The sequence below is a fragment of the Myxocyprinus asiaticus genome, chromosome 8 (assembly GCF_019703515.2).
Source record: "Myxocyprinus asiaticus isolate MX2 ecotype Aquarium Trade chromosome 8, UBuf_Myxa_2, whole genome shotgun sequence".
Classification (NCBI taxonomy): Eukaryota; Metazoa; Chordata; class Actinopteri; order Cypriniformes; family Catostomidae; genus Myxocyprinus; species Myxocyprinus asiaticus.
The window spans coordinates 11,908,170-11,932,340 of record NC_059351.1 but is presented as its reverse complement, the minus strand read 5'-3'; the positions used below and the strand labels follow the sequence as shown (position 1 = coordinate 11,932,340).

General features: G+C 39.1%; 1 protein-coding gene across 1 annotated transcript; it reads left to right on the top strand.

The window, feature by feature from the left end:
* Positions 1 to 166: 166 nt before the first annotated feature.
* Positions 167 to 19,461, top strand: tmod1 (tropomodulin 1). The gene is given in 12 exon segments (XM_051705461.1): positions 167 to 443; positions 2,060 to 2,268; positions 6,837 to 6,993; positions 7,135 to 7,254; positions 14,284 to 14,373; positions 14,689 to 14,819; positions 15,187 to 15,294; positions 15,409 to 15,498; positions 15,500 to 15,553; positions 15,827 to 15,971; positions 16,146 to 16,251; positions 17,814 to 19,461. Coding segments are annotated over 11 exon segments (1,137 nt in total). The 5' UTR covers positions 167 to 443; positions 2,060 to 2,151; the 3' UTR covers positions 17,833 to 19,461.
* The last annotated feature ends 4,710 nt before the right edge of the window (positions 19,462 to 24,171 follow it).

Below are 24,171 nucleotides of genomic sequence, written 5' to 3'. Positions count from 1 at the left end.
GGCAACAATACGACATTCTGGGTGACTGTCATTTGTCTCTGCAACTCGATACCGTTAGGAATTCTATTATTATACAGTGTTCCACGTTGGGACCCATGGAAGTTACTGATTGGTGGTGTCTTTATGACGTCATTTGATGGGCAGACCGGGAGGCGGGGTAAAGATCTCTGCTGCTCAGCGTTTTAACGCTTTGATCGCGACCGACTTCGTGAGTTTAACGAGTTGAAACAAGTCTCGAGCGTTTTTAACATTTGGACTTTTCTCTGCCGTGGAAAAGGCAGGGTTTTTTTTATTTTTTTTTAATGAATCGTGGACTTGGAAAGTCATTGTTTGAGGCAGCAGCACATTTCTGTGAAATAGCGGCTTCGAAAAGAAACCATATCTGGTCAAAGTATTCAGCTGTCACATGCTCTATATATAGTCTTGGATAAGCGCTGACTGAAGTAAGTGAGAATGATAAAACGCACACTACTGAAACGGTTTATTTTCTTCACTCTATTATGCCGTTTCTAATGCAAATAAACGTATTACTTTCTTACTGTAGGGAGAAGATGATTTAGCCAGGCTAAATCATTCATTTTAGTTTTAATATCTGAGGTGGAAAAGCAATTAGTATGAGGAGCTGGAAATGTGTATATAACAACTAATTTATTGGTTTGGGAAACCTTAACTAGAGGCCCCAATTGAATGCAGTATGTTAATAATAAATTTGCACTATAGAGTATGATGGAACTTTAAAGCTTGCTGTTCAATGTCCTTGTCTAACGGATTGAACAAGGACAGCAGACATGATCTTTATGGACTCCAGGCCTGCATTCAATTTGTCCAACTGTCAAAGGTTTTCTCTTCAATGCTGTTTTTAATGCTTTAGTGAGATTTTCATATAACATTTGTTAATTTATCTGATGTTCAAGATGTTGTGAGTTTCAGAACTGGTCGTTTTGTCTCTACTTGTATTATTTGTTCTTTTAAGAGGATATTAAGTGGCCTCAAAGTAGTTGGATACCACATTTAAAGGGATAATTCACCCAAAAATGAAAATTCTTTCATTTACTCACCCTCATGCCATCCAAGATGTGTATGACTTTCATTCTTTTGCAAAACACAAATTAAGATTTTAAGAAGAATATCTCAGCTCTGTAGGTTCATGCAATGCAAGTGAATGGTGACCAGGAATTTGCATCTACAAAAATTACATAAAGTCAGCATAAAAGTAATCTATAAAACTCCAGTGGTTTAATCTATGTCTTCAAAGGCGAGATGATAGATGTAGTTGAGAAAAAGATCAATATTAAACCTTTTTTGCTATAAACCCTCCCCCCTGCCGAGTAGGTGGCGATATGCAAGAAGAATGTGAATTGCCAAAAACAAAAGTGGAGATTTATAGTAAAAAAAAAAGGACTTAAATGTGATCTGTTTCTCATCCACACCGATCAAATCACTTCAGAAGACATGAATTAAACCACTGTGTCATAAGGATTACTTTTATGCTGCCTTAATGTGCTTTTTTGGACCTTCAAAGTTTTGGTTACCATTCACTTGCATTGTAGGGACCTACAGAGCTGAGATATTCTTCTAAAAATCTTTGTTTCTGCAGAAGAAAGTCAAACAAATCTGCGGTGGCATGAGGGTAAGTATCAAATGCAGTAAGTATTATTTGATATTCTGTTATCTAATGCAATGAAGTTCACACATTAAGTTTGGCTCATGTGTCAAACTCAAGAATACGGTAAATGTATTCTTCCAAATATGCGATCATCTGTTGGAAGGATAGAGAACTTGACTGAAAGATATCTGTCTATAAAAAAATCAATAAATAAATAGATCAGCTAGTCCTGCATTAAACTTGAGTTCTCAATAGTGTCTTTAACTCTACAGTATAAGCCCCATAGGTTTACGCAGTGTCCAGAAAGATCCACTTAAAGGCTGTTGAAGCTCATTTATTGATGGTCACCAGGGGCTTAATTAATCAGCATAAACCCCTTTGGACTTATTTTCTGTCTGGTTAAGTTTAAATGCTAAAAGTTGGCCTAATAATGGATCTGTCTCTTGTCTTCAGCCAGGTCCTGTTGTCAGGGAGCTCAGCTGTTCCTGTCGGTCTCCCTTTTCTCTTTCCTTCTGTCCATTTCTTCCCCTTTTATCTTGTTCATCATGTTCCGTAAGGAGATGGAGAAGTACCGGGACGTGGATGAGGATGAGTTACTGCAGGAACTTAGTGAGGAAGAGCTTAGGAGACTTGAAGATGAACTTGAAGAGCTCGATCCTGATGTAAGTTTTTAAAATATGGTGAAAAGCATTTTATACTCTATAATCTCAAATAGGACCTACTAGCTCTTTATATCCCCCAGGCACTCAGATCAGTTGTTTCTGAATACTTTTCAATACGAATTGCATGTTGATAACTCTACCACACCTTACAAAATAATTTATGAATCTTCTCTAACATATACACAAGAACTTGAAAACACTATGCATTCACAGTGGAAGCTTTTATTTCTTGATGTATGCTTTAAAACATTTGTAAAGTATACTTTTATAATGTTACGCATGTACATTACAGTCCATTAACTCCTTTGCAGTCATTGAAAAACAGATTAGAGTTTGGAGAAAAGTTTCTCCAGTGCCATGTATCACAGAGAAAGTTGAACTATTCAGGATTCCAGGATTAGTTTTAGTTTGACAAAACCCACCAAATCCAATCAGGCTTCATTAGGGTTAAGTGGTATCAAGACAATCGTTATCAACTTTATCAACTCAGAGTTTGATCCTGAGTTTGATTTGTTCACAAGCGCGTTCACATGAATGAAGCAAACAGCCAATCAAGTGCAACATGTAGCGAGACGCGAGATACACTTCTCACAAGAGAATCAGCGTGATTTACTTCCCTGCTGAAGATACTGTATTTATGTAAATTATGAAGAATTTAAACAGCTACACCGCACAAGAGGATGTTATAAAAATATGATGAATGAAAACACATTTACACAACACGAATGATCACTAGGAAATTATGAATAACTACATAACACACACAGCACAACGGATCACTATTAAATGATGAAGAATTTAAAGATATTTGAAGAAGAAGAAACATTGCTGCTGCTGCGAGAGAGAGAGAGAACTGCTGAAAAAATCTGAATGTGAAATTTTTTTTTAAAAATAGCTGATATATCAATGTGAAAGTACCTTTTATATAGGTCCACAACAAGAACATTCAGGCTTATTAATTTTAAAAGACTAATCTTGATTTGAAATCATAAAAAAGCTTTACTATTTACGTAAATTATATGCTTATTATAATTTAACACTATTAGAAATTAAAACACTATTGACTAATAAAAACGTGAGCAATTGGAAAATGAGTAGATGTACTAAAAATATTTATTTGTTCTTTCTTTCTATCAATATGACACACAATAAAAATGTATTTGTTGTGCCAGTGTACTTTTATTGAACTTCATGTAAAATACATTCACTTTTCTGTTATATCAATATTGGGAAGTTTTTTATATGTTAATTATGATCGATCAATATTGATATGCATTGTATTAATATATTTTACTTGTAATTATGTAATTATTTTAGGTTTATTTTTTATATATATTTAATGGCCAGTGGGAAAATGATTAGGGGCAAAATTTGTCTTTAGATAAAATGCTGATGCTTAACTAAGACTGATGAAAATATATTTCTTGCAAATAAATAATGATCAAAAACAGTGGATTTTGTGGATTTCTAAAAACAATTCTTTGTAGTGCGCTTTAAATTGGAGTGAGAGATACAGGAGGAGTGACTGTCACTTTGCTCACAGCTGATTGGTCCAGTAGCTGTATGAGATCTCTGATCGGGAACATAACCTACCCTGGAGCAGGTTAGCCATTTAGCGTAGGTTACTATATGGCGATGTACCTCAATGAAAACCTAACAACCTTACTGGTACCGCATATTCAGAGTTCGCTCAAACTATCAACTTACCTAGCTAGCCGCTAAATCATGCTTTGTGACAGGCCACAAATCTCTGGTCAGAAATGACTGATGTTTATAGAATCTCTGCTTTCTCCTTTTTTTATATTTTGTATTTAGGCTTACAGCTGCACACTATCAGTCATCACTACCTCAACCTGTTTTAGTAAATTTTACTCTATTGTTACTCTATTGGCACTGAAGAGAAGTATGGTCTGTGACAGTAGTATTTTTAAAGAGACCTATTGTATTTCTATGGTGTTCATTTGATAGGACCAGTGTTGTTGTTTTTTTTTGTTTTTGTTTTTTGTGCCAGAGTTATATATTTATTTTTAATGTTTTTTTGTTTGTTTTGTTTGTTTGTTTGTTTGTTTGTTTTTGAGAAGGTATTTATATGAAATGTCTGTTGTCTTTAATGGTGTTTGTTTGAACTGTGTTGTTTTGCAATTGTTTTATTTGGACTGTTGTATCTGTGCTGTTTTAGTTTGAGAAGACTTCTTAATTTCTGTGGTGTTTGTGTGATGACTGTGTTTATAGTGGTGTTTGTGTGACTGGACTGTGTTTATAGTGGTGTTTGTTTGACTGGACTGTGTTTATAGTGGTGTTTGTTTGACTGGACTGTGTTTATAGTGGTGTTTGTGTGACTGGACTGTGTTTATAGTGGTGTTTGTGTGACTGGACTGTGTTTATAGTGGTGTTTGTGTGACTGGACTGTGTTTATAGTGGTGTTTGTGTGACTGGACTGTGTTTATAGTGGTGTTTGTGTGACTGGACTGTGTGTATAGTGGTGTTTGTGTGACTGGACTGTGTGTATAGTGGTGTTTGTGTGACTGGACTGTGTTTATAGTGGTGTTTGTGTGACTGGACTGTGTTTATAGTGGTGTTTGTGTGACTGGACTGTGTTTATAGTGGTGTTTGTGTGACTGGACTGTGTTTATAGTGGCGTTTGTTTGACTGGACTGTGTTTATAGTGGTGTTTGTTTGACTGGACTGTGTTTATAGTGGTGTTTGTTTGACTGGACTGTGTTGTATCGCATTGGTTTTCATTTGAGAGGATTGTGTTGTTTTGTAGTAGTGTTTGATTTTCACATTGGTGCTTGTTTGGACATTTAGATATTTTGTGTTATTTAATACTGGTGTTTGACTGGACTGTTGTATTAAAGTGGTATTTGACTGGGGCCGGGCTGTTAATTTAAAGTGGTGTTTGTTTGACTTGACCTTGTTGTATCACATCTGTGTTTGTTTGAGTGGACTGTGTTGTTTTACAGTGGTGTTTGTTTGCACTTATATCTGGTGTTTTTGTTCGAGGGTATATTGCTTTGGTGTTTGTGTGACAGCATTGTATCACATTGGTGTTCGCTTGTCTGGACATTGTTTCATAGTTTTGAGTGGAATGTGTTTTACAGTTGTTTGTTTTTTTAACTTCTGTATCACACTGGTGTTTGTTTGACTGAACTGTGTTGTTTTATAGTGGTGTTTGTTTTTGGACAGTCTTGTATTACATTGGTGTCTGTTTGCATGGACTGTGTTATTTTATAGAGGCGTTAGTTTGTTTGATTGGTTTGTTTTTTACACTGGTGTTTGTTTGGACTGTTATATCAGTTGCTACTGCTGTATAACTGTGGCGTTTGTGTCACTGGACTGTTGTTTTATTGCAGTGTTTGTTTGACTGGACTATGCTGTATCAGATTTGTTTTTATCAGTGCTGGTGGTGTTTTTTTTTTTTTTTTTTAAGACTGCTGTTTGAATTTGTTTGTGTATTTGAGACAACTGTGTTGTTTTACAGTGATTTTTGCTTTAAAAAAAAAAAAAACATTGTTTCTTAGAGAGTTCAATGTTGTAAGGCCATGGTTAGCTGTTGCTAGTGGGTTTTTTTCTTTTTCTATTTGCTCTTGAGGAATCTGGTTTAGCTCCAGCATCTAAGCACTTCTCGACATATTTAGAGACAGCAGTATGATAAATGTTCGGCAACAGAGAGAGGGGAAAAGAGAATTTCTGCTCCCAAACTGAGATATTCAGCCAGAAGCACAAAGTTTTCCATAAATTATGATACTGGACCAAAAGTTAATGTGTTAAAATGTAACAAAAATAAATATTCCCCTCTTAAAGCCAAGCCTTTTCCCTAACGCCAAATAGTACTGTAAATTAAGTAGTGGGAATCTCTTTTTGAATGTCTTTTTCAAATGTCACTTTATAATTAATACCTGAGTCTCCTGTATCTTCACTTAGAATAAACTAAACTTAGGTGTCTGAAAGTTCTGTTTGAAGTTGCATTGTGTTCTGGACACTTTCATCACATGTAGTGCATGAATACTGTACATACACATCCCCCTTTGCTCTGTGGTTTTTTTCTGGCTATGGGCTGATATGCCCTGACTTAGAAGAATGTTATTATTACTTATTACACAACTCTCTGGAATACTTAATTCTGACTGGTCAAGAAATCTGCGGTCAAATGTTGTTGTATAATTGCTGCTAAACTGTATTGCACCATTGTCCCAGGCAATGTAAGTGTAACATTACATACAGCTACACTTAAAAGAAAACAAGTACCATTATAATACCATGGTTTTATGGACTTGGTACCACAATAATACTATATTTTTAATGCTGTTATGATGGTAATACCATGGTTTATGAATATGGTAATCATTCAGTACCATGGAATTACCATCTGATACCTTTGCTGCACCATGGTACTTTTTGAAAGGCTTCTATTTTTCCAACCCTATTAAAAACTAAATCAAATGACAACAATTTAAAGAATATAATTTACAAATGTCAAGTTAATGTTACCATAAACTAATTCCATAAAATACTGTACAATGTTTTATTTAGGCACTAATAAATTGCATAAATGATGTGGTTTTCAGAATGCCCTGTTGCCAGCAGGATTCAGACAGAGGGATCATACCAAGAAAGCTCCAACTGGAACGTTCCGGAGAGATAACCTGATAGCTCACCTTGAGAAACAGGCGAAGGAACATCCAGACCAGGATGATCTTGTTCCCTACACTGGTGAGAAGAGAGGTGAGAGATTTTAATGTTGATCTGTCTGAGAACAAGAATTTATTTTTGTCAAGAATAAATCTTGAACTTGTCTTTATTCAGGTGGTTTGGCACTATCTTTGCCCTTTCTATCTGTTTCTGTGTGTGCATGTTTGTATTTAGGAAAGGTTTGGGTACCTAAAACAAAAGTTGTTGATCCTATCCTGGAAGACGTCACTCTGGAGCCTGAACTAGAGGAGGCATTATCTAGTGCCACTGATGCAGAACTGTGCGATATAGCTGGTAATACAAATAGCCACCTGAAACAGTATACACAGCACCAAACATGCTCATAAAAGTACTGCTCATAGACTGGTACTGTACACCTAGCTTTGAACGCTTCTCCGTAGTTTTTACTGGAACTGGATGACTTCAGAGCAGTTAAAAGAATGTTCTGAGTTCAAAACAAGTTAAGCTCCATGGACAGCATCTGCGGCACGCTGTCGATTACCACAGACACCGTGCTTTGTATGAAGTAAATTGATGAATAAAAAATATTCATGGCATTCTTTTTAAAAACATCCTCACTATACAACATTTTTCACAACTGCCTAAAACTTTTGGACAGTACTGTAACTTTGCACATACAAGGTTAGCAAGCAATTCTGTCACATTACACAATTGCAGTGTATTACTGTATACACAATTTTTGCTTGTTTTTTCAAACTGAAGGATATATAATAATTATTTTCTGTGGTAACTGACAGCATGCCAATATTAATCCATATTCAAATTACTGAATCCATTTGTAATTTCATTGATAATCTCATTAACTAATTCCATTTCCTCTCTTACGGTGTACATTTTGTCCTTCAGTCAGCTCCACTCTTCCATTTTCACCCTCTCACACAATCCTCGTCGACCATGTCTAAGCCACAGATTCATCCAGTAGGTTTATCTGCAACCTTGCATGTCGCTCTAACATTTACAGAATGTTTCTCAAACATTGGTTCAGTTTTTGCAGGATATGTTCACCATATTATATTATCTGCATGATGGTTTAAAGGAATAATTCACCCAAAAATCATTTGCTCACCCTCATGTCTGTCTTCCACTCAACTCAAATTTAGAAATTGTGAATAATGTTCTGAATAACTGCTCTTTCCCACACAATGAAAGCATACAGTGATTAGAGACTGTCAAGCTCCACAAAAGATGTAAAAGCACCATATATGTAGTACATATGAATCGTGTACAATAATTCAAGTCTTCTGAAGTCATATAATAGCCATACAGCCCTCCGCTGTAGTTCTCAAATCTCAAGTGCATATTCAAACTTGGTATGTCAAGTATTAATATGTGAAAGTGTGAATGAAATTTGAGAGCTTTGGTGGAGGAGGGCAAGATTTTTATTTACTCTAGCCATCATTGAATTATATATTGTGCACAGTATATGTATGTTTCATACAGCCTGCGTAATGTATTTTCAGTAACAAGTATGTCTTCTTGTGGTTTGACAGTTGAATGAAACCTATTCAAGGCAACATACAGAGAAATTGCATAATAAACGTCGTCATTTCTAATGGTTCAGTTCACGCAGTTTCATACACAAAACTGCGAACTCATCAGCGTCACTTGTTCATTGTTGAAGTACAAAAATTTTGTGTATGGTGACTAGATTCACCACTGCCTTCTGCTGCAATGACGCAACCTCCTGTTTGTGTGATACTTGTGCCTTGTCCTACCTGCGACGTGGCACTTCTCGTGCAGTGTGTGACCGACTGCTGTAAATGTTATATCACCCCCTTGTGATCTCCCAAAGCTATTACACCAGACTACATTAAACAGAAGGCCAACTGACAGTGAATTGGAAAGCACACAATTTAGATTTCTAATTTAAATGTTGGCTAATGTTAATATATCGATGCCTCAAAAACATATCGAGAAGATGATGTGCCGACCAGTAATCGATGTATTGATATTTTATGACATTCCAAATGGCTTTAGAAGAGTTGAAATCTTGTGCACAAGACTTATGGACTACATTTATGGTGCTTTTTTGTCCTTTTTGGAGCATGACAGTTCCTTGTCGCTGTATGCTAAACATTCTTCAAAATTTCTCCATTTTGTGTTCCATTGAAGACAGAAAATCATACAGGTTTGGAACATGAGTCAGTTATGACTATCCCTTTAAATGTAGTCTGCACAAAAGGAATCCTGATTTTTTTTTCTTTTTTTTTTTTTTGTTTCTTTACAACAATGACTAATCAGTGTGCTCAACATGCATGGCTACCAAAAAAGGTGAGCAAAGTTTTTCCATTGGCTAAAAACAACTCTCGACCCTCAGCCACTTAATCTAATTCAGCATGATGGAGAGGTTTTCCTAAAAATTAGGTCAGTCGATTATTTCTTCTGGATCATGTTGCAAAGGCAGCAGGTTTGAACAGTCTGAACTCCAGCTTTTATATACAGGCAGTTTAGTACTTCATATGGGAATGAGGTTAGTTCAGTGGTCTTTGGCCCTGAGCAACAATCAGATGCAGCTTTAGATGCCAGACTCATAAACTGCACTCTCCTCTTCTACCCTGTCCACTGCTCGGCTCCCTATTAAGATGTTTTGTTGTAATATTTGGATGTTCAGTAGTGCAACATCATGCATCTGAATGTATTTCTGCTTGGTCAGGTAAATGTGAACGATCTAGTGAGGCATGCATCTGCATTCATCTAAGCCTGCTGTCTTCAGTGTTGTTCTCTCATTACAGTACGTACTTAAAGGGTTCATATCATGGAAACCATTGTGCTTAAGGGCACAATAGTGCTTCTTATAGGGCTCGATCCAGCATCCTTCCAGTTTCTATCCCTGAGCTTTGGCTAATACACCACACCACCCTCCATTCAGAAACTGAATTATTCAGGAACTTACCCCACCCTGATAAACGATAATGTGAAGTACATTGGGACAAGGTGGTCAGACAAGGAGAACAGAGGTCATTTATATATAGAAATCTTTAAAGAGTAGTTCACCCAAAAACTGAAAATTCTAACATAATTTACTTAACCTCATGTCATTCCAAAACCATATGACTTACTTTCGCATGAGTGCCATGCGTGCCATGCTTCTGTCATGCATCCATAAATGTGCAACAGATGTCATGATTTTCACTGATAAATTACTTAAAGGTGCACTCAGTAATTTTTTTCCTCAAAGTTTTACACCTAATAAAATTAATTGTAATTTTGAAACATATATAAAATAATGATCACTCACATGAGATGAAGACTCCTGTCGTAACCTTATAAAAGCTGTTTTATTCTACATGGAGCGTGTCCCCATCATGTTTTGATCACATGGCCAGATGAATACTACTAGCTTAATCTCAGTAACTGTCCTGTTATTGGACACTTTCACACATGGATTAAATTCATCATGGCTGACTGTGAATAGTGGATTTCTACAATGGCATCGGTAACAGTAAACTTTTGCATTTGAATGATGCTGCATCCACGGCACTAGGTACCAGTGTCAGATATGACATATAAAAAAAAATTGCTGAGTGCACATTTAAATTTCGAGTTGTTTCTCATCCTATGCTTCAGAAGACTTGAAATATAGTTGCATGGACTAGTTTTCATGATACTTTTGGGTGCCTTTATTAAGCTTTAAAGCAGGCACTAAAAACTGTTCAAGGAACATAAAATGAAACTTTTTTGCAGAACGTAACCTGAAACGGGATCAGGTCCCCTTCAGTTGTTCTGGAGTGATAACATCTCAATGTACAAATCAGTCTCACTCAGACTTCCAACTATTTATTTTCCACTTAACATTTTTTGTTATAGGGTCAGTCCATCTCAAGTGGTCCAATACAGGTTGCTAGACCAATTGTTTTTTTTTTATTATTATTTATTTATTTATATTATTTTTTTAGTGATTGGCTATTGGGTATTGCAAAAACACCAGTTTTCTATTTTTATTTTACTTGGTTTAACCATGATGACCATCTTTGTGTTATGGCACACGCCAAATTTTGGTTATACAGCTGTTTACAGAAACCTCAATATCTCGGCTTAGGATGGTGTTAGCTCCTTGGAACAAAAATTGATCTCTAGATCACATTACAAGGTACATGTACATATATAAACATTTAGCACATTCGTGTTCCTTAGACTTAGAACTTAAGTCCAAATGTAATGCTCAAAGTTCCACATTTAGGGTCAATTTATAATGGGAAGGGTTCGAGTCTCAGTCTCAATTTTACAGTAATTATGTTTATGATTGACATACAAGCTGATCAGTGGGAGAGCGAGATAAAGGGGAGCCAGAGGCACCAGTTCGAGAGAAAGAGACGCACGCGGCCGTGTTGCATGTTTGTTTGTGTTTGTTTTTTGTTTGTTTTATGTTGAGTTTCTTATTAAACTATGTTTACTGTTCAGCCGGTTCCCGCCTCCTCCTTGCCCATCCTTGAACTGTTACAGTGGTGCCGAAACCCGGGAGGGAGGAGGGATGCGGCGTTGTGGAGTCCTTGCCACTGCTATCCGCCAGAGGAGCAGCCGTGGCCGTCTGCCTGGGGACGGAGGGGTCGCTGCTGGCCGCCGAGAGCCAGAGGAACCGCTGCCATCCACTGGAGGAGGAGCGAGCTGGCATCCGTCAGAGGGCGGAGGAACGGTTGAGGACCGGGTGACAGCATGTCCGGGAGCCGGCGAGCAAGTTCTTCTCTCTTTCTGTGTCTCCGCTCACCCTTTCCCTCTCCCCACGCCTCTCCTCGTTTGTCCCCCAGGTTCACAGGAGGTGGGGGTGGACCACTGGCTGACAGAACCGGAAGGGCAGCGTCTCCCCTCCAGAGATGGGGGGGAGAGTTGGTCAGACTGGTGGCGCCCTGGCCTGAATCAGGCGGGGGAGGAGTATGACGAGGAGGAGGGTGTGGCCGGGCCGTGATGTTTTATGTTGAGTTTCTTATTAAACTTTGTTTACTGTTCAGCCGGTTCCCGCCGCCTCCTTGCCCGTCCGTATACTGTTACAGTAACCTTAATGAACTGTATGTGGAGATCAAAATTTTGTGAACTGAGGCCAAAATGGTGTGTGCTGGCAGGAGCATCTGGAACTCACGCTGTCTGTGTCTGCACACAACATAAGAACATCAAGCTGATGGTTGAGTCTGCAAAGCTAAAAGTGGACTACAAGGACCTGCTGGAACTTTAGTCTGTGACATAAACAGTTATGACTGCATGCTCAACAAGTGTGAGCAGTGTTCAGGTATAGAGTCCTTACTGCAGATGCTTGAAGAGTCAGACAAAGATGACACACTTTCTGATAACATCACCTTTAAGCAGTGGGTTATGACTGACAGAGCAGATATAATCACTGTCGTTCTCCCTAGGGATGAATATTCTGTTTCTCTGGCTGAGAAACTCAATGTGTTAAAGACACACCATTGGTTGAAGACATCAGCTTGAAAAATGTTGATGTTTTTGTAAAATTTGTCCACCCACCTGGACCAAGAACATCATTCAAAATGTCTACTGAGGACAAAGTGTGGGTTCCCATGAACAATGTTCTCAGAAAACTGACACCTGCTGTACTGACTGTCACCGGACGCTCCCGCAACATTTCAGTGAGACTGAGTGAGGAAATCTCACAGCTTCTAATAAAACATGTACATGTAAAATAATGTTCATTTTTATCATTTGTTATGCTTGTATAACATCTGTTCACTTCTCAAAATCCATGAATAAAGTAGGCTTTTCCCCAGATTTCTACTAGACCTAGCTCTGTAACCAGTGGAATCTCAAACTCAAAAATCTACAGCAGAATGCTAATATAGAGGACTTATTTCTGTGAAAATTTCAGACTCCTATCTGGTCCCCCACCAGAGATATTCAACCCGAAATTGAGGGGAGTTTTGAAAAAACTGCACTTTCTCGCCCCCATAAAAAAGTCTCAAACCTGAAATGTTCTGCATGCACACTATACTTACCTAGGTACATCCCTAAAAAAATTAAGACTGAGACTCGAACTCTTCCAATTATAAATTGACGCTAAATGTGGAACTTGAGCAATCTTGAGCATTGCATTAGGACTTAAGTTCTGAGTCTAAGGAACAAGAATGTGCAAAATATTTATATATGTACATGTACCTTGTAATGTGCTCTAGAGATCAGTTTTTTTCCAAGGAGCTAGGACCATCCTGAGCTGAGATATTGAGGTTTCCGTAAACAGCTGTATAACCAAAATTTATCGTGTGCCTTGACACAAAGATGGCCGTCGTGGTTAAACCAAGTCAAATAAAAATAGAAAACTGGTGCTTTTGCAATACCAACAATACATAGCCAATCACTCAAATAAATAAATAAATGGTTAGCATGTCCCTGTTAGCGCCTGCTGGTAGATGCTGGAACTTCACCACCTGATGGCAAAAAGCATGTTTCTCCATAGACAGCCATTCAAAAGTAATTATCTCCAACCATTTAAATTTAAATTATTTCATTACATTATAGCACATCGTCATCCGGTGATGGATTGTTTTTGAAGGGCTCTTAAAAGCGTGAAATTGATTTATATTTTTCCCTATCCCCATTGATGAGTGATCGGTCACGTGACACCCATTCCTGGAACTGAGCGCCCATGAGCAAATATGGCAGCCTCCATTTCGCTAGCTTTCTGGGAACCCTGCGCTAAGTAAGCACAGTCATAGAGATGAATGGGGATGCTAACGGATGGCTCTCTCCAAGTATTTTATAGCTCCACAGGTTAAACCAAGTGAAATAAAAAATAAAAAAACTGGTGGTTTTGCAATACCAATACATAGATGTAATCACTCATAAAAAATAAAAAAAATGGACTGACCCTAAATCCATGTACTGTATGTGGTTAGACAAATGATATAGAACAGTGAAAGCTCAAAAATAACTTTAACTTCTCCGTCTTGCCTGCACTCAATGCCATTATCTCACAGGAGACGGATGACATAAGCTCCACTGACAACGTCATTATCCCTATTGGTAGTCGCTGCCGAGAGTCGCTCCTCATTTGCATAAAGTTACACTTTTCTCAACTTTCTGTCCCGCTGGACACACCCACATCTAGTCACCAATGGTTGCTGTCGCTGCATGTGTGAACGGGACATAAGGGTGAGAGAATGGACAGTGTTGTAAAACTAAATTGTGACTGGTTTTGGTGCAAAAAACCTTGACTAACAATTATAAAAGAACTTCGGGAAACAATGAAAAGCTAAGTGTAGGAAATGGCCCGTTTAACCTCTTTCCTTGTTCAAACTCATCCATCTTATTCTGTTTTCCCTCTACAGTAAATTAGAAAATGTCTTTCTCTTGCTGCAGCTATTTTAGGCATGCACACGCTGATGAGTAATCAACAGTATTACGAAGCATTGGCCAGCAGTACTATCGTCAACAAACAGGGCTTAAACAGTAAGTGTAAACCTTTTACATGCACGTGCAACTTTGATCCTGTAATGTTTTTAGGTTCTTTTGGTGAAATGTCTTGCTGGAAAAGTGTGCTTGTGTTTATCTTTCTTTAAGATAAATTCCACTTGGATTGATATTGTGTTAAGTAATACATTGACATTCATTCATTTTTAAGTGTGGCTTAAGTGTCCAAATACATTTTGGGGCCACTGTACAAGCAGTGTAGCGTTTTACAACATTTATTTTAATATTGTGAGGTGTAATTGGATATAGTCAAAGCTAATTGTTTGGTTTAATCCAGTGTTGTATTGGATACAGGTGTAATCCAGTGTACTCAGTATAAGGCAGTGCCAGATGAGCAACCCAATGACACAGATGTAGAAGAAACACTGCAAAGGATCAAGAGCAATGATCCTGATCTGCTTGAAGTTAACCTAAACAACATCAAGGTGCCACTTTCACTTATTTATTTACTGTCCTAAAACTGCTGCCCTACAAATCCAAAACCCTGTGACAACACCAATACTGAAACCAAATGTTTTTGATTGTCCAGCCACATGTGAGACTATATAAAATTCTCACTCTGTTTTCTTTGAATCTGAGCATAGTTGAGCCATACCGTCTGTCATAGGATAGACCATAGTCTAAGAGACACGATTTCAATCATTACTCAATTTTGACAAAATGTGTACAGTAGTTAGTGCATTTTGCATTTGCAGGTCAATGTAGATTTTGTATCTTTATCAGTATTGATATTCCCCAGATATATACACCCTAAGTTATGTCTGCTCCTCTGTTTTGTGAAATGATTCGTAGAATATTCCAATCCCAACTTTGAAAGCATATGCTGAAGCGCTTAAGGAGAACAGAGTCGTGGAACGCTTGAGCGTAGTCGGCACCAGAAGTAATGATCCTGTAGCCTATGTGAGTTATACAAAGTTACGGACTCATTCTCAAAGTTATAGCAAACAAATTGCATGTAATTGTCACTGGCTAATTAAAAATCATATTTTGTTTGTAATGTTGTTTGGCTGCCAGGCTCTAGCAGACATGCTGAAAGTGAACACCACTCTGAAGAGTCTAAATGTGGAGTCAAACTTCATTACTGGAGCTGGAATTCTGGCACTTCGTGGAATCCTTAAAGAGCAACACTACACTACAGGAACTCAAGATCGACAACCAGGTATGTTCACACACAAATTCACAAATAAACAAAATACAGCTACATGAGGACTGGGTAAAGGTCTGAGCTGTTAGCTGTGAGTTCAAGATGCTGAAGATGGAGGTAAGAGATAATGCATCACTTTTGTTACCTTTAGCAACTTTAAAATGTAATAATGGCTTTAAATGTGGCTCATCCAATCAGATTTTAGTTCTATAACTATCCGTTTTCTAAAGTGTGTTCTAAACAATTTTTAAGAGTCAATATTTGTGTCTGTGTGTATGTGCCATACAGAGTCAACCTCTGGGTAATAAGGTGGAAATGGAGATAGCTAACATTTTGGAGAAGAACACTACTCTGCTGAAGTTTGGGTACCACTTCACACAGCAGGGCCCACGTTTGAGAGGATCTAATGCTATGATAAACAACAACGACCTTGGTAGGTAATCCGCACACACACACTCACTGAGATAGACGCTGGGTGTTTTCATAATTAACAGTGGTGTTTGAGTGTATGTATATTTGTTGAAAATGCATGCATGCGTGTTTGTGTGCTGGTTACGGTGGCTCTGTGTACGAAAATTCTTTGTTTATCCCATGTGTGTTTTCACAGCGCGTTTAGTTCGGTCGGACACAGATGGTGCAATCACATTCACTCTGTCAGTCCCTGAGTTGGAAAGAGCCTTCTGTAAAAAGTTCAAGTTTTCATCAAAACCCAAGTAAACACATAGTCTCCCCCTTTTTATCTCCCTCTGAGCGCTACCTGCTATATTCTTGTGATATTCTAAGCTTACATGAGATGGTAATTTGCTTTTTCCACAACAAAATAAGGCTCTTGCACCCTCTCTTGATCTTTTTGAGCATCTGTGGTATTCCTCAAGCTCCCATCTGCTGCTTCAAGATCTCCACTGCTGCCGCATTTCCCTCCCTCAGAGAGAGAACTTTTGCAATCCAAAATCTGTCTGTCTCTGTGAATTTGCTTATTTGTTGGTTGTTTTGGTTGTCTTTCAGTCTTTCATGCTGTTCATCTGACTTTCTGATGGGTTGCCATCAGGTTTCTTGTCTTTTCTAGCATTGAGATGGACTATTCTAATGCCAACTCTCCTTAAAGAGATAGCTTACCCAAAAATGAAAATGCTCTCATTATTTGCTCACCCTCATGCCAAGACTTACTTTCTTCTGATGAAAACAAACAAAGATTTTTAGAAAAATATCACAGCTCTGTTGGTCCATTCAATGCAAGTCCATTCAAGGCCAGAACTTCGAAGCTTCAAAAAGCATATAAAGGCAGCAAAAAGGTAATCGTAATCCACTAGGCTCCAGTGGAAAAAATACATGTCTTCAGAAGTGATATGATAGGTGTGGGTGAGAAACAGATCAATATTCACATCCTTTTTTACTATAAATCTCCATTTTCACTTTCACTTCCACATTGCTTTTTTGTTTTTGTTGAACAAGTCATTTTTGGTGAACAAGTCGCCACCTTCTGGGCAGAGAGGATAGAGTAAAAATGTACTTAAATATAGATTGGTTTCTCACCCACACCTATCATATTGCTTCTGACAACATTTAACCACTGGAGTTGTATGGATTGCTTTTATGCTGCCTTTATGTGCTTTTTGTAGCTTCAAAGTTCTGTCCACCATTCACTTGCATTGTATGGACCTACAGAGTTGAGATATTTTTCTAAAAATCTTCATTTGTGTTCAGCAGAAAAAGAAAGTCATACACATCTGGGATGGCATGAGGGTGAGCAAATGAGAGAATTTAAATTTTTGTGTGTACTATTCCTTTAATATTTCCAAAAGTTTTTATGAAAATTCCCTCTTAGCTTTGTAGAAACTTCTTAATGGAACTATTCTTGATGCAATAGTCCACCCAAAAATGAAAATGGCAAAATTTTTTCATCCTCATATTGTTCCAACCCCATATATACCGTGGAACACAAAAGTAAATATTGATCAGAATGTCCAGACTGCTCTTTTCTATACAATGAAAGTGAATGGAGATTAGGGCTTCCATACTCCAAAAATGATTTAAAAAAAAGCACCATAAAAGTAGTCATTACAACTTGTGCTTTATATTCCAAGTCATCTGAAGTCCTACAAACTATTCCTTTCATTGGGTGAACCATTCCTTTAATTGCAGTTTTGACTCTTTTCTTTGGAATCTACAAATGTTGAATCTCTTGCTTGCAAAGACTTTTGTAATGAAAGCAGAATAGCGCATCGTTTTATGTACTCTATATAGAGTGATCAACTCTTTTTGTTTTTGTGTGCAGTAAGAAAGAGAAGGCTTGAAGGAGGCCCCATCTTCCCCAAATGTCGGACAAACGTGTAGCAGCAGCGGGAATCCTCTATGTCCTGGGACCTGCACCAGCCAACATCACATCTCATCCCATATCCTCCCTCCAGTTCTTTCTCTCTATCGTAGATAACTTAAGCCTGATTCACACCATACGATTATGGCCATGATTTTGCCGTTTGAGACAAATTTCATGGATTGTAAAAGATTTCTCGTCGTAGGGTAAAATTGGCTTGGAACGCTTGGTGTGACATGTTCACCGACCTCCGATTAATTGCCTTTGCGATGAATCTGAGCCTCGAAGGATGGTCTGACAGAAATTTTGTGGCATGGCTTTTACCCAAGATCACACTGGGATCATTTTGTACAGTCAAACAACCAACTATCGTTAATGATCGTAAAGTGTTTATACAGTGTGCACTGCTTTTTATAGTTTAACATATAAAGAAAATGTTCAGAATTCAATTCGGAATGTGAATTCTTTTCAAAACTCCAGATCTGGTAACGTCAAGGTACCACCCTCTGTTTAATGGTCACTTGGTTACTCATTGCAGAGTGTTTTAAAAGTTGTTTAAACTTCCTGCCATAACATTAGCAGGGACAAATCATCTACTTGAGTTGATGAAAGCAGTAAAGATGAAAATGAGGCTCAACGTTCTCTGATGACTGTTTTTACTGTAAACAGTTTGGCCTTTAAGCCAGCCGATTTTCTGGCTTTGTTTTTAGATTTACAGTATTGTTAACCTAAGGTCTTAGGTGCTCTATCCACACCAAAAACATAAAGTTAAAACTTGAATGATTGTGGCTGTGGTTTTGCATTATCCAGGCCAATTTGAATGTCACAGTATTTGCAGGACTCTCTCCCTCTCGTTCACTTTCTCTCTCTTTCTACACACACACACACACACACACACACACCATCTTAGCATGTTGTTAACGTGTGATTTTTGGGATATGCTGTTTGTTCTATTTTGTAAATGTGTTCTTTAAAACTGGTCAATTTTAGGTTTTATTAAATTGTTTGTCACATTTATAGGTCACCTGATACCAGTGCAAACTCATCGCACCATGTATTTTCAACACTGATATATTTATGCGGTTATTTATTATAGTGCATTTTATGTTTCTTGTTTGAGAAGGGAGAAGAAAAATATGCTGAGGACAAGCTTTATTTCATCATGCACAATTACAAATAATGTGCTACTAAATAATGTGTTTTGCCAATACCTGTTCATTAAGCAAGCCTACCAACAATAACATGCTTGCCTATGCAGTGGTTTAGCAGGGTGTGTGTATATGTATGTTCAGCTCCATTTGTTACTCTACCAGCACATCCACTGCAGTAACAGAGAATGTTGTATTAATGGAAACATTTTCCTGTTCTGTTTACATAAAGAACATTTTTATAACTTCAAGGGTAGCAGCTTGTCCAAACCAAAAAGGGATTTTTAACTGAGATTCATGGTTAATTGTGTAAGTGTGTCCAAGAGTAGACTAGTATAGTTCAGTGTCTTGGAAACAGGTCCATAATCATCACCATAGAGTGCCTGAGCTGGTGCGCATAATATACATTTTGTTAGTGCACCTTTGTCTGTTTTACTGAGGTAATAAAGATTTTAAAAATTTGTGTGGAATTATTGCCCTCAGTCGATCTTTTTTTATTTTTTTTAATTTATTATTATTATTTTTTTTAACTCGTGTATGGGCTATTTTCATTCTTTTGCATGATTTTCAGAAATAATATGTTTGGACTTTTCAGATGAGTAAACGTTTTCTATAAACTAACAGTGACACTTTGTGATCTTGCATATTAATAATGGCTGCAATTTTTGGATAAGAAAAATCTGTAAGCTTCATTTAGAGATTGCACAACTTCTTTTGTGGCTTTGTGCTTTGTCTTATTTTTCTTTTGTTTTTTTAAAGAAATTTGATAAATATAATCTTTTTAAATATCAAGATTTTAGGTTTATATATATATACATACATACACACACACACACACGCACACTGGCAGCCAAAAGTTTGGAATAATGTACAGATTTTGCTCTTATGGAAAGAAATTGGTACTTTTATTCACCAAAGTGGCATTCAGCTGATCACAATGTATAGTCAGGACATTAATAACATGAAAAATTACTATTATAATTTGAAAAAAAAAATAATTCTGAACTTCTTAAACTACTTCAAAGAGTTCTCATCCAAAAATCCTCCACGTGCAGCAATGACAGCTTTGCAGATCCTTAGCATACTAGCTGTCAGTTTGTCCAGATACTCAGGTGACATTTCACCCCACGCTTCCAGTAGTACTTGCCATAGATGTGCCTGTTTTGTTAGATCCCACAAAAGCTCAGTGGGGTTAAGATCCATGTAGCGTTCAGTGATGGGAGGGAAAGGGGGACACAGAAACTTGGGCTTCAACTCAAAAGTATAACTTAATAAACTCAAAATCGCTTTTCAGCATCACACTCATTAGCTTCAGATTTTGTATAGTGTGTCTCTGACTGGTAGCTCTCTCCCCTCGTCTCTGGTGTGGTCCCTTTTTATCGCTCACCCCAGTGCTTACTGTGATCAGAAACAGGTGTTAGACATTATAGCGTTCAGGTGTGTGCACCCCTTACCACTTTCTCTCTCTCGGGACGAACGCTCGACCACGCCCCCGCCGCCACATATCCCCACTTCCCGACTCAGGCCAGGGAGTCACATGGTCTATCCACCATCTCCCCCCCCCCACCCCCCCATTTCTGGAAAGGAAGTCCGCGACAGCCATCTGCACCCCCGGTCTGTGGACCACCTTGAACCTAAATGGCTGAAGAGCCAGATACCAACGGGTGATCCGCGTGTTGGTATCTTTCATGCGGTGGAGCCATTTGAGTGGGTCGTGATCTGAACAGGGTGATGGCCCGCCCCAGCAGGTAGTACCAGAGAGTGAGGATGGCCCATTTGATGGCAAGACACTCTTTTTCAATGGTGTTGTACTTAGTCTCCCTCAGTGAGAGTTTGCGGCTAATGTACAGCACTGGGCGCTCCTCCCCCACCACCACCTGCGAGAACACCGCCCCCAGCACCCATCTGAAGCGTCCGTCTGTAAAATGAAAGGGAGAGAGAAATCAGGTGAATGTAAAAGCAGTCCACCACAAAGTGCAGCTTTCACCTGCGTAAACGCCTGTTGACACTGCTCCATCCACTGGAACGGGTCTGGAGCTCCCCTTTAGTGAGATCAGTCAGCGGGCTGGTGACGTCCGAATAATTAGGCGCAAACCAAATATAATAGCCAGCCAGCCCCAGGAACTGTCTCACCCCCTATTTGGTCTTGGATCTCGGCAGGTCACTATCGCTGCAGTTTTATCAATTTGGGGATGCACCTGCCCGTGGCCCAAGTGGAACCCCAGATACCATACCTCCACCCTTACAACTGCGCACTTCTTGGGGTTTGCCGTGAGTCCCGCCTGTCGCAGCGACCTCAGAACAGCAGCGACCTCAGAACAGCAGCGACCTCAGAACAGCCCTCAGATGCTGCATGTTCCACTGCCAATCATTACTGAATATAATGCTGTCATCCAGATAGGCAGCAGCGTAAGCAGATTGTGGTCTGAGGACTTGGTCCATGAGGCGCTGAAACGTAGCCAGAGCCCCAAACAAACCGAGCGGAAGCGTCACAAATTAGTGTAAGCCAAACGGTGTGGAGAAGGCCGTTTTTTCGCGGGATATTGGCGTTATTGGATCTGCCAATAACTCTTTTTCAAATCCAGTGTCGAATAAAAGTGAGCTGTGCCCAACCAATCAAGCAACTCATCAATATGAGGCATTGGGTATGCATCAAATTTAGACACCACATTGGCTTTCCTGTAATCCACACAGAACCGTACAGACCCATTAATCTTAGGAACTACAACAACCAGGCTGGACCTATCGCTGTGGGATTACTCCCATATCGAGCATTACATCTAATTCTTCCCAAACTATTTTCTGTTTGTGCTCAGGCATTTGGTAGGGACGGCTACGTACCACTACCCCAGGTGCCTTCTCTATGTGGTGCTGGATGAGGTTTGTACGACCTGGCAGCGGAGAAAACACGTCAAAATCCTTCTGCAACTTGGCAACCTCTGTGACTTGATATGGTGAGAGGTGGTCTCCGCACGTGACCGGAGTGACATGATTGGCTTTTACGTTCACCTCCGGTCCGAGCTCCGTCCTCTCCGGAGCTACCATTGCCAGTGTCACAGGGACTGCCTCCCTCCATAATTTCAGGAGGTTGACATGGTATATTTGATGTGCGTCACCTCTATCTGTTCGTTTCACCTCATAATCGAGATCTCCCACTCGTCGTGTGACCTCAAAGGGCCCTTGCCACTTGGCAAGTAATTTGGAGTTCAATGTGGGGAGTAATACGAGCACTTTATCTCCCAGTGCAAATTCCTGTAGCCGAGTTCCCCTGTTTTACAGTCGGCTTTGATGTTCCTGAGCTTGGAGCAAATTCTCCTGTGTTAGTTGACTCAAAGTGTGGAGTTTTGCTCTAAGATCAAGAACACATTTTTACTGTTTGAAGGTCCCTCCTCCCAAGCTTCCATAATGACATTGAGCATGCCGCATGGCTGTCACCCATACAGCAGTTCAAACAGGGAACCCTGTGGAGGCTTGCGGGACTTTTCGCACTGCAAATAACAGGGGTTCGAGCCATTTATCCCCATTTCTAGCATCCTCATGCACGAACTTACGAATCATATTTTTCAGGGTTTTATTAAATCGTTCCACCAATCTGTCTGTTTGTGGATGGTAAACACTGGTGCGAATTGATTTAATCCCCAATAATTCGTACAGTTCGTGTAGTGTTCGTGACATAATTGTAGTGCCTAGACCAGTGAGGATTTCTTTAGGAATCCCCACTCGGGAGATTATTCTGAAGAGTGCCTCCGCAACACTATGTGCTAAGATGTTGCACAGAGGCACTACTTCCAGATATCACATTGCACAGTCCAGCAGAACAATACAAAGCGATGTCCGCGTGCTGTCCGCTCTAATGGCCCGACGGGGTCCATGCCAATTCTTTCGAAGAGGACCTCAATTAACTCTTGGGGTAGCTGACGGATTCACTAGCTGACATTCACGGCATGCTGCACACCACCTGTGAACATCCCTGTGAATGCCCGGCCAATAGAAACGGGCCATTAGTCGGTTCAGTGTCTTTTCCTGCCCTAAGTGACCCGCCATTGGATTATAATGAGCCGTCTGGAATAACATTTCCCGACGGCTCTGCGGTATCAACAGCTGGGTTGTATCCTTTTTTGTCTGAGCATCTTGCGTCACTCGATACAACTGCTCTTTTATAATAGCAAAATAGGGATATGAAAGTGCGATGTTTGGTTGGAGTCACTGACCATCAATAACTTTCACTTGTTCAAGGGAATGAAGTTTAACTTTTTACAAACAAACTCAAAATTGCTTTTCAGCATCACATTCATTAGCTTCAGGTTTTGTATAGTCTCTCTCTGTCTGGTAGCTCTCTCCCCTAATCTCTGGCATGGTCCTTTTTTATTGCTCGCCCCAGTGCTTACAGCAGTCAGAAACAGGTGTTAGACATTATAGCGCTCAGGTGTGTGCACCCTTACTGCTTTCTCTCCGGACCAACGCTCGACCACGCCCCCGCCGCCACAATCCATAACACTCTTTTCCAATTATCTGTTGTCCAATGTCTGTTTCTCTTTGCCCACTCTAACCTTTTCTTTTTGTTTTTCTGTTTCAAAAGTGGCTTTTTCTTTGCAATTCTTCCCACACCTTTGTATGAAATCTTCAGTTTTTTGGCAATTTCAAGCATTGTATAGCCTTCATTCCTCAAAGCAATGATTGACTGACGAGTTTCTTGAGAAAGCAGTTTCTTTTTTGCCATTTTTGACCTAAAATTGACCTTAAGACATGCCAAGTCTATTGCATACTGTGGCAACTCAAAAACAAACACAAAGACAACGTTAAGCTTCATTTAACAAACGAAATAGCTTTCAGCAGTGTTTGATATAATGGCAAGTGATTTTCTAGTACTAAATTAGCAATTTAGCATGATTACTCAAGGATAAGGTGTTGGAGTGATGGCTGCTGGAAATGGGGCCTGTCTAGATTTGATCAAAAATGACTTTTTTCAAATAGTGATGGTGCTGTTTTTTACATCAGTAATGTCCTGACTATACTTTGTGATCAGCTGAATGCCACTTTGGTGAATTAAAGTACCAATTTCCTTCCAAAACAGCAAAATCTGTACATTATTGGCCAAACTTTTGTGCTGTGTGTGTGTGTGTGTGTGTGTGTGTGTGTGTGTGTGTGTGTGTGTGTGTATATATATATAT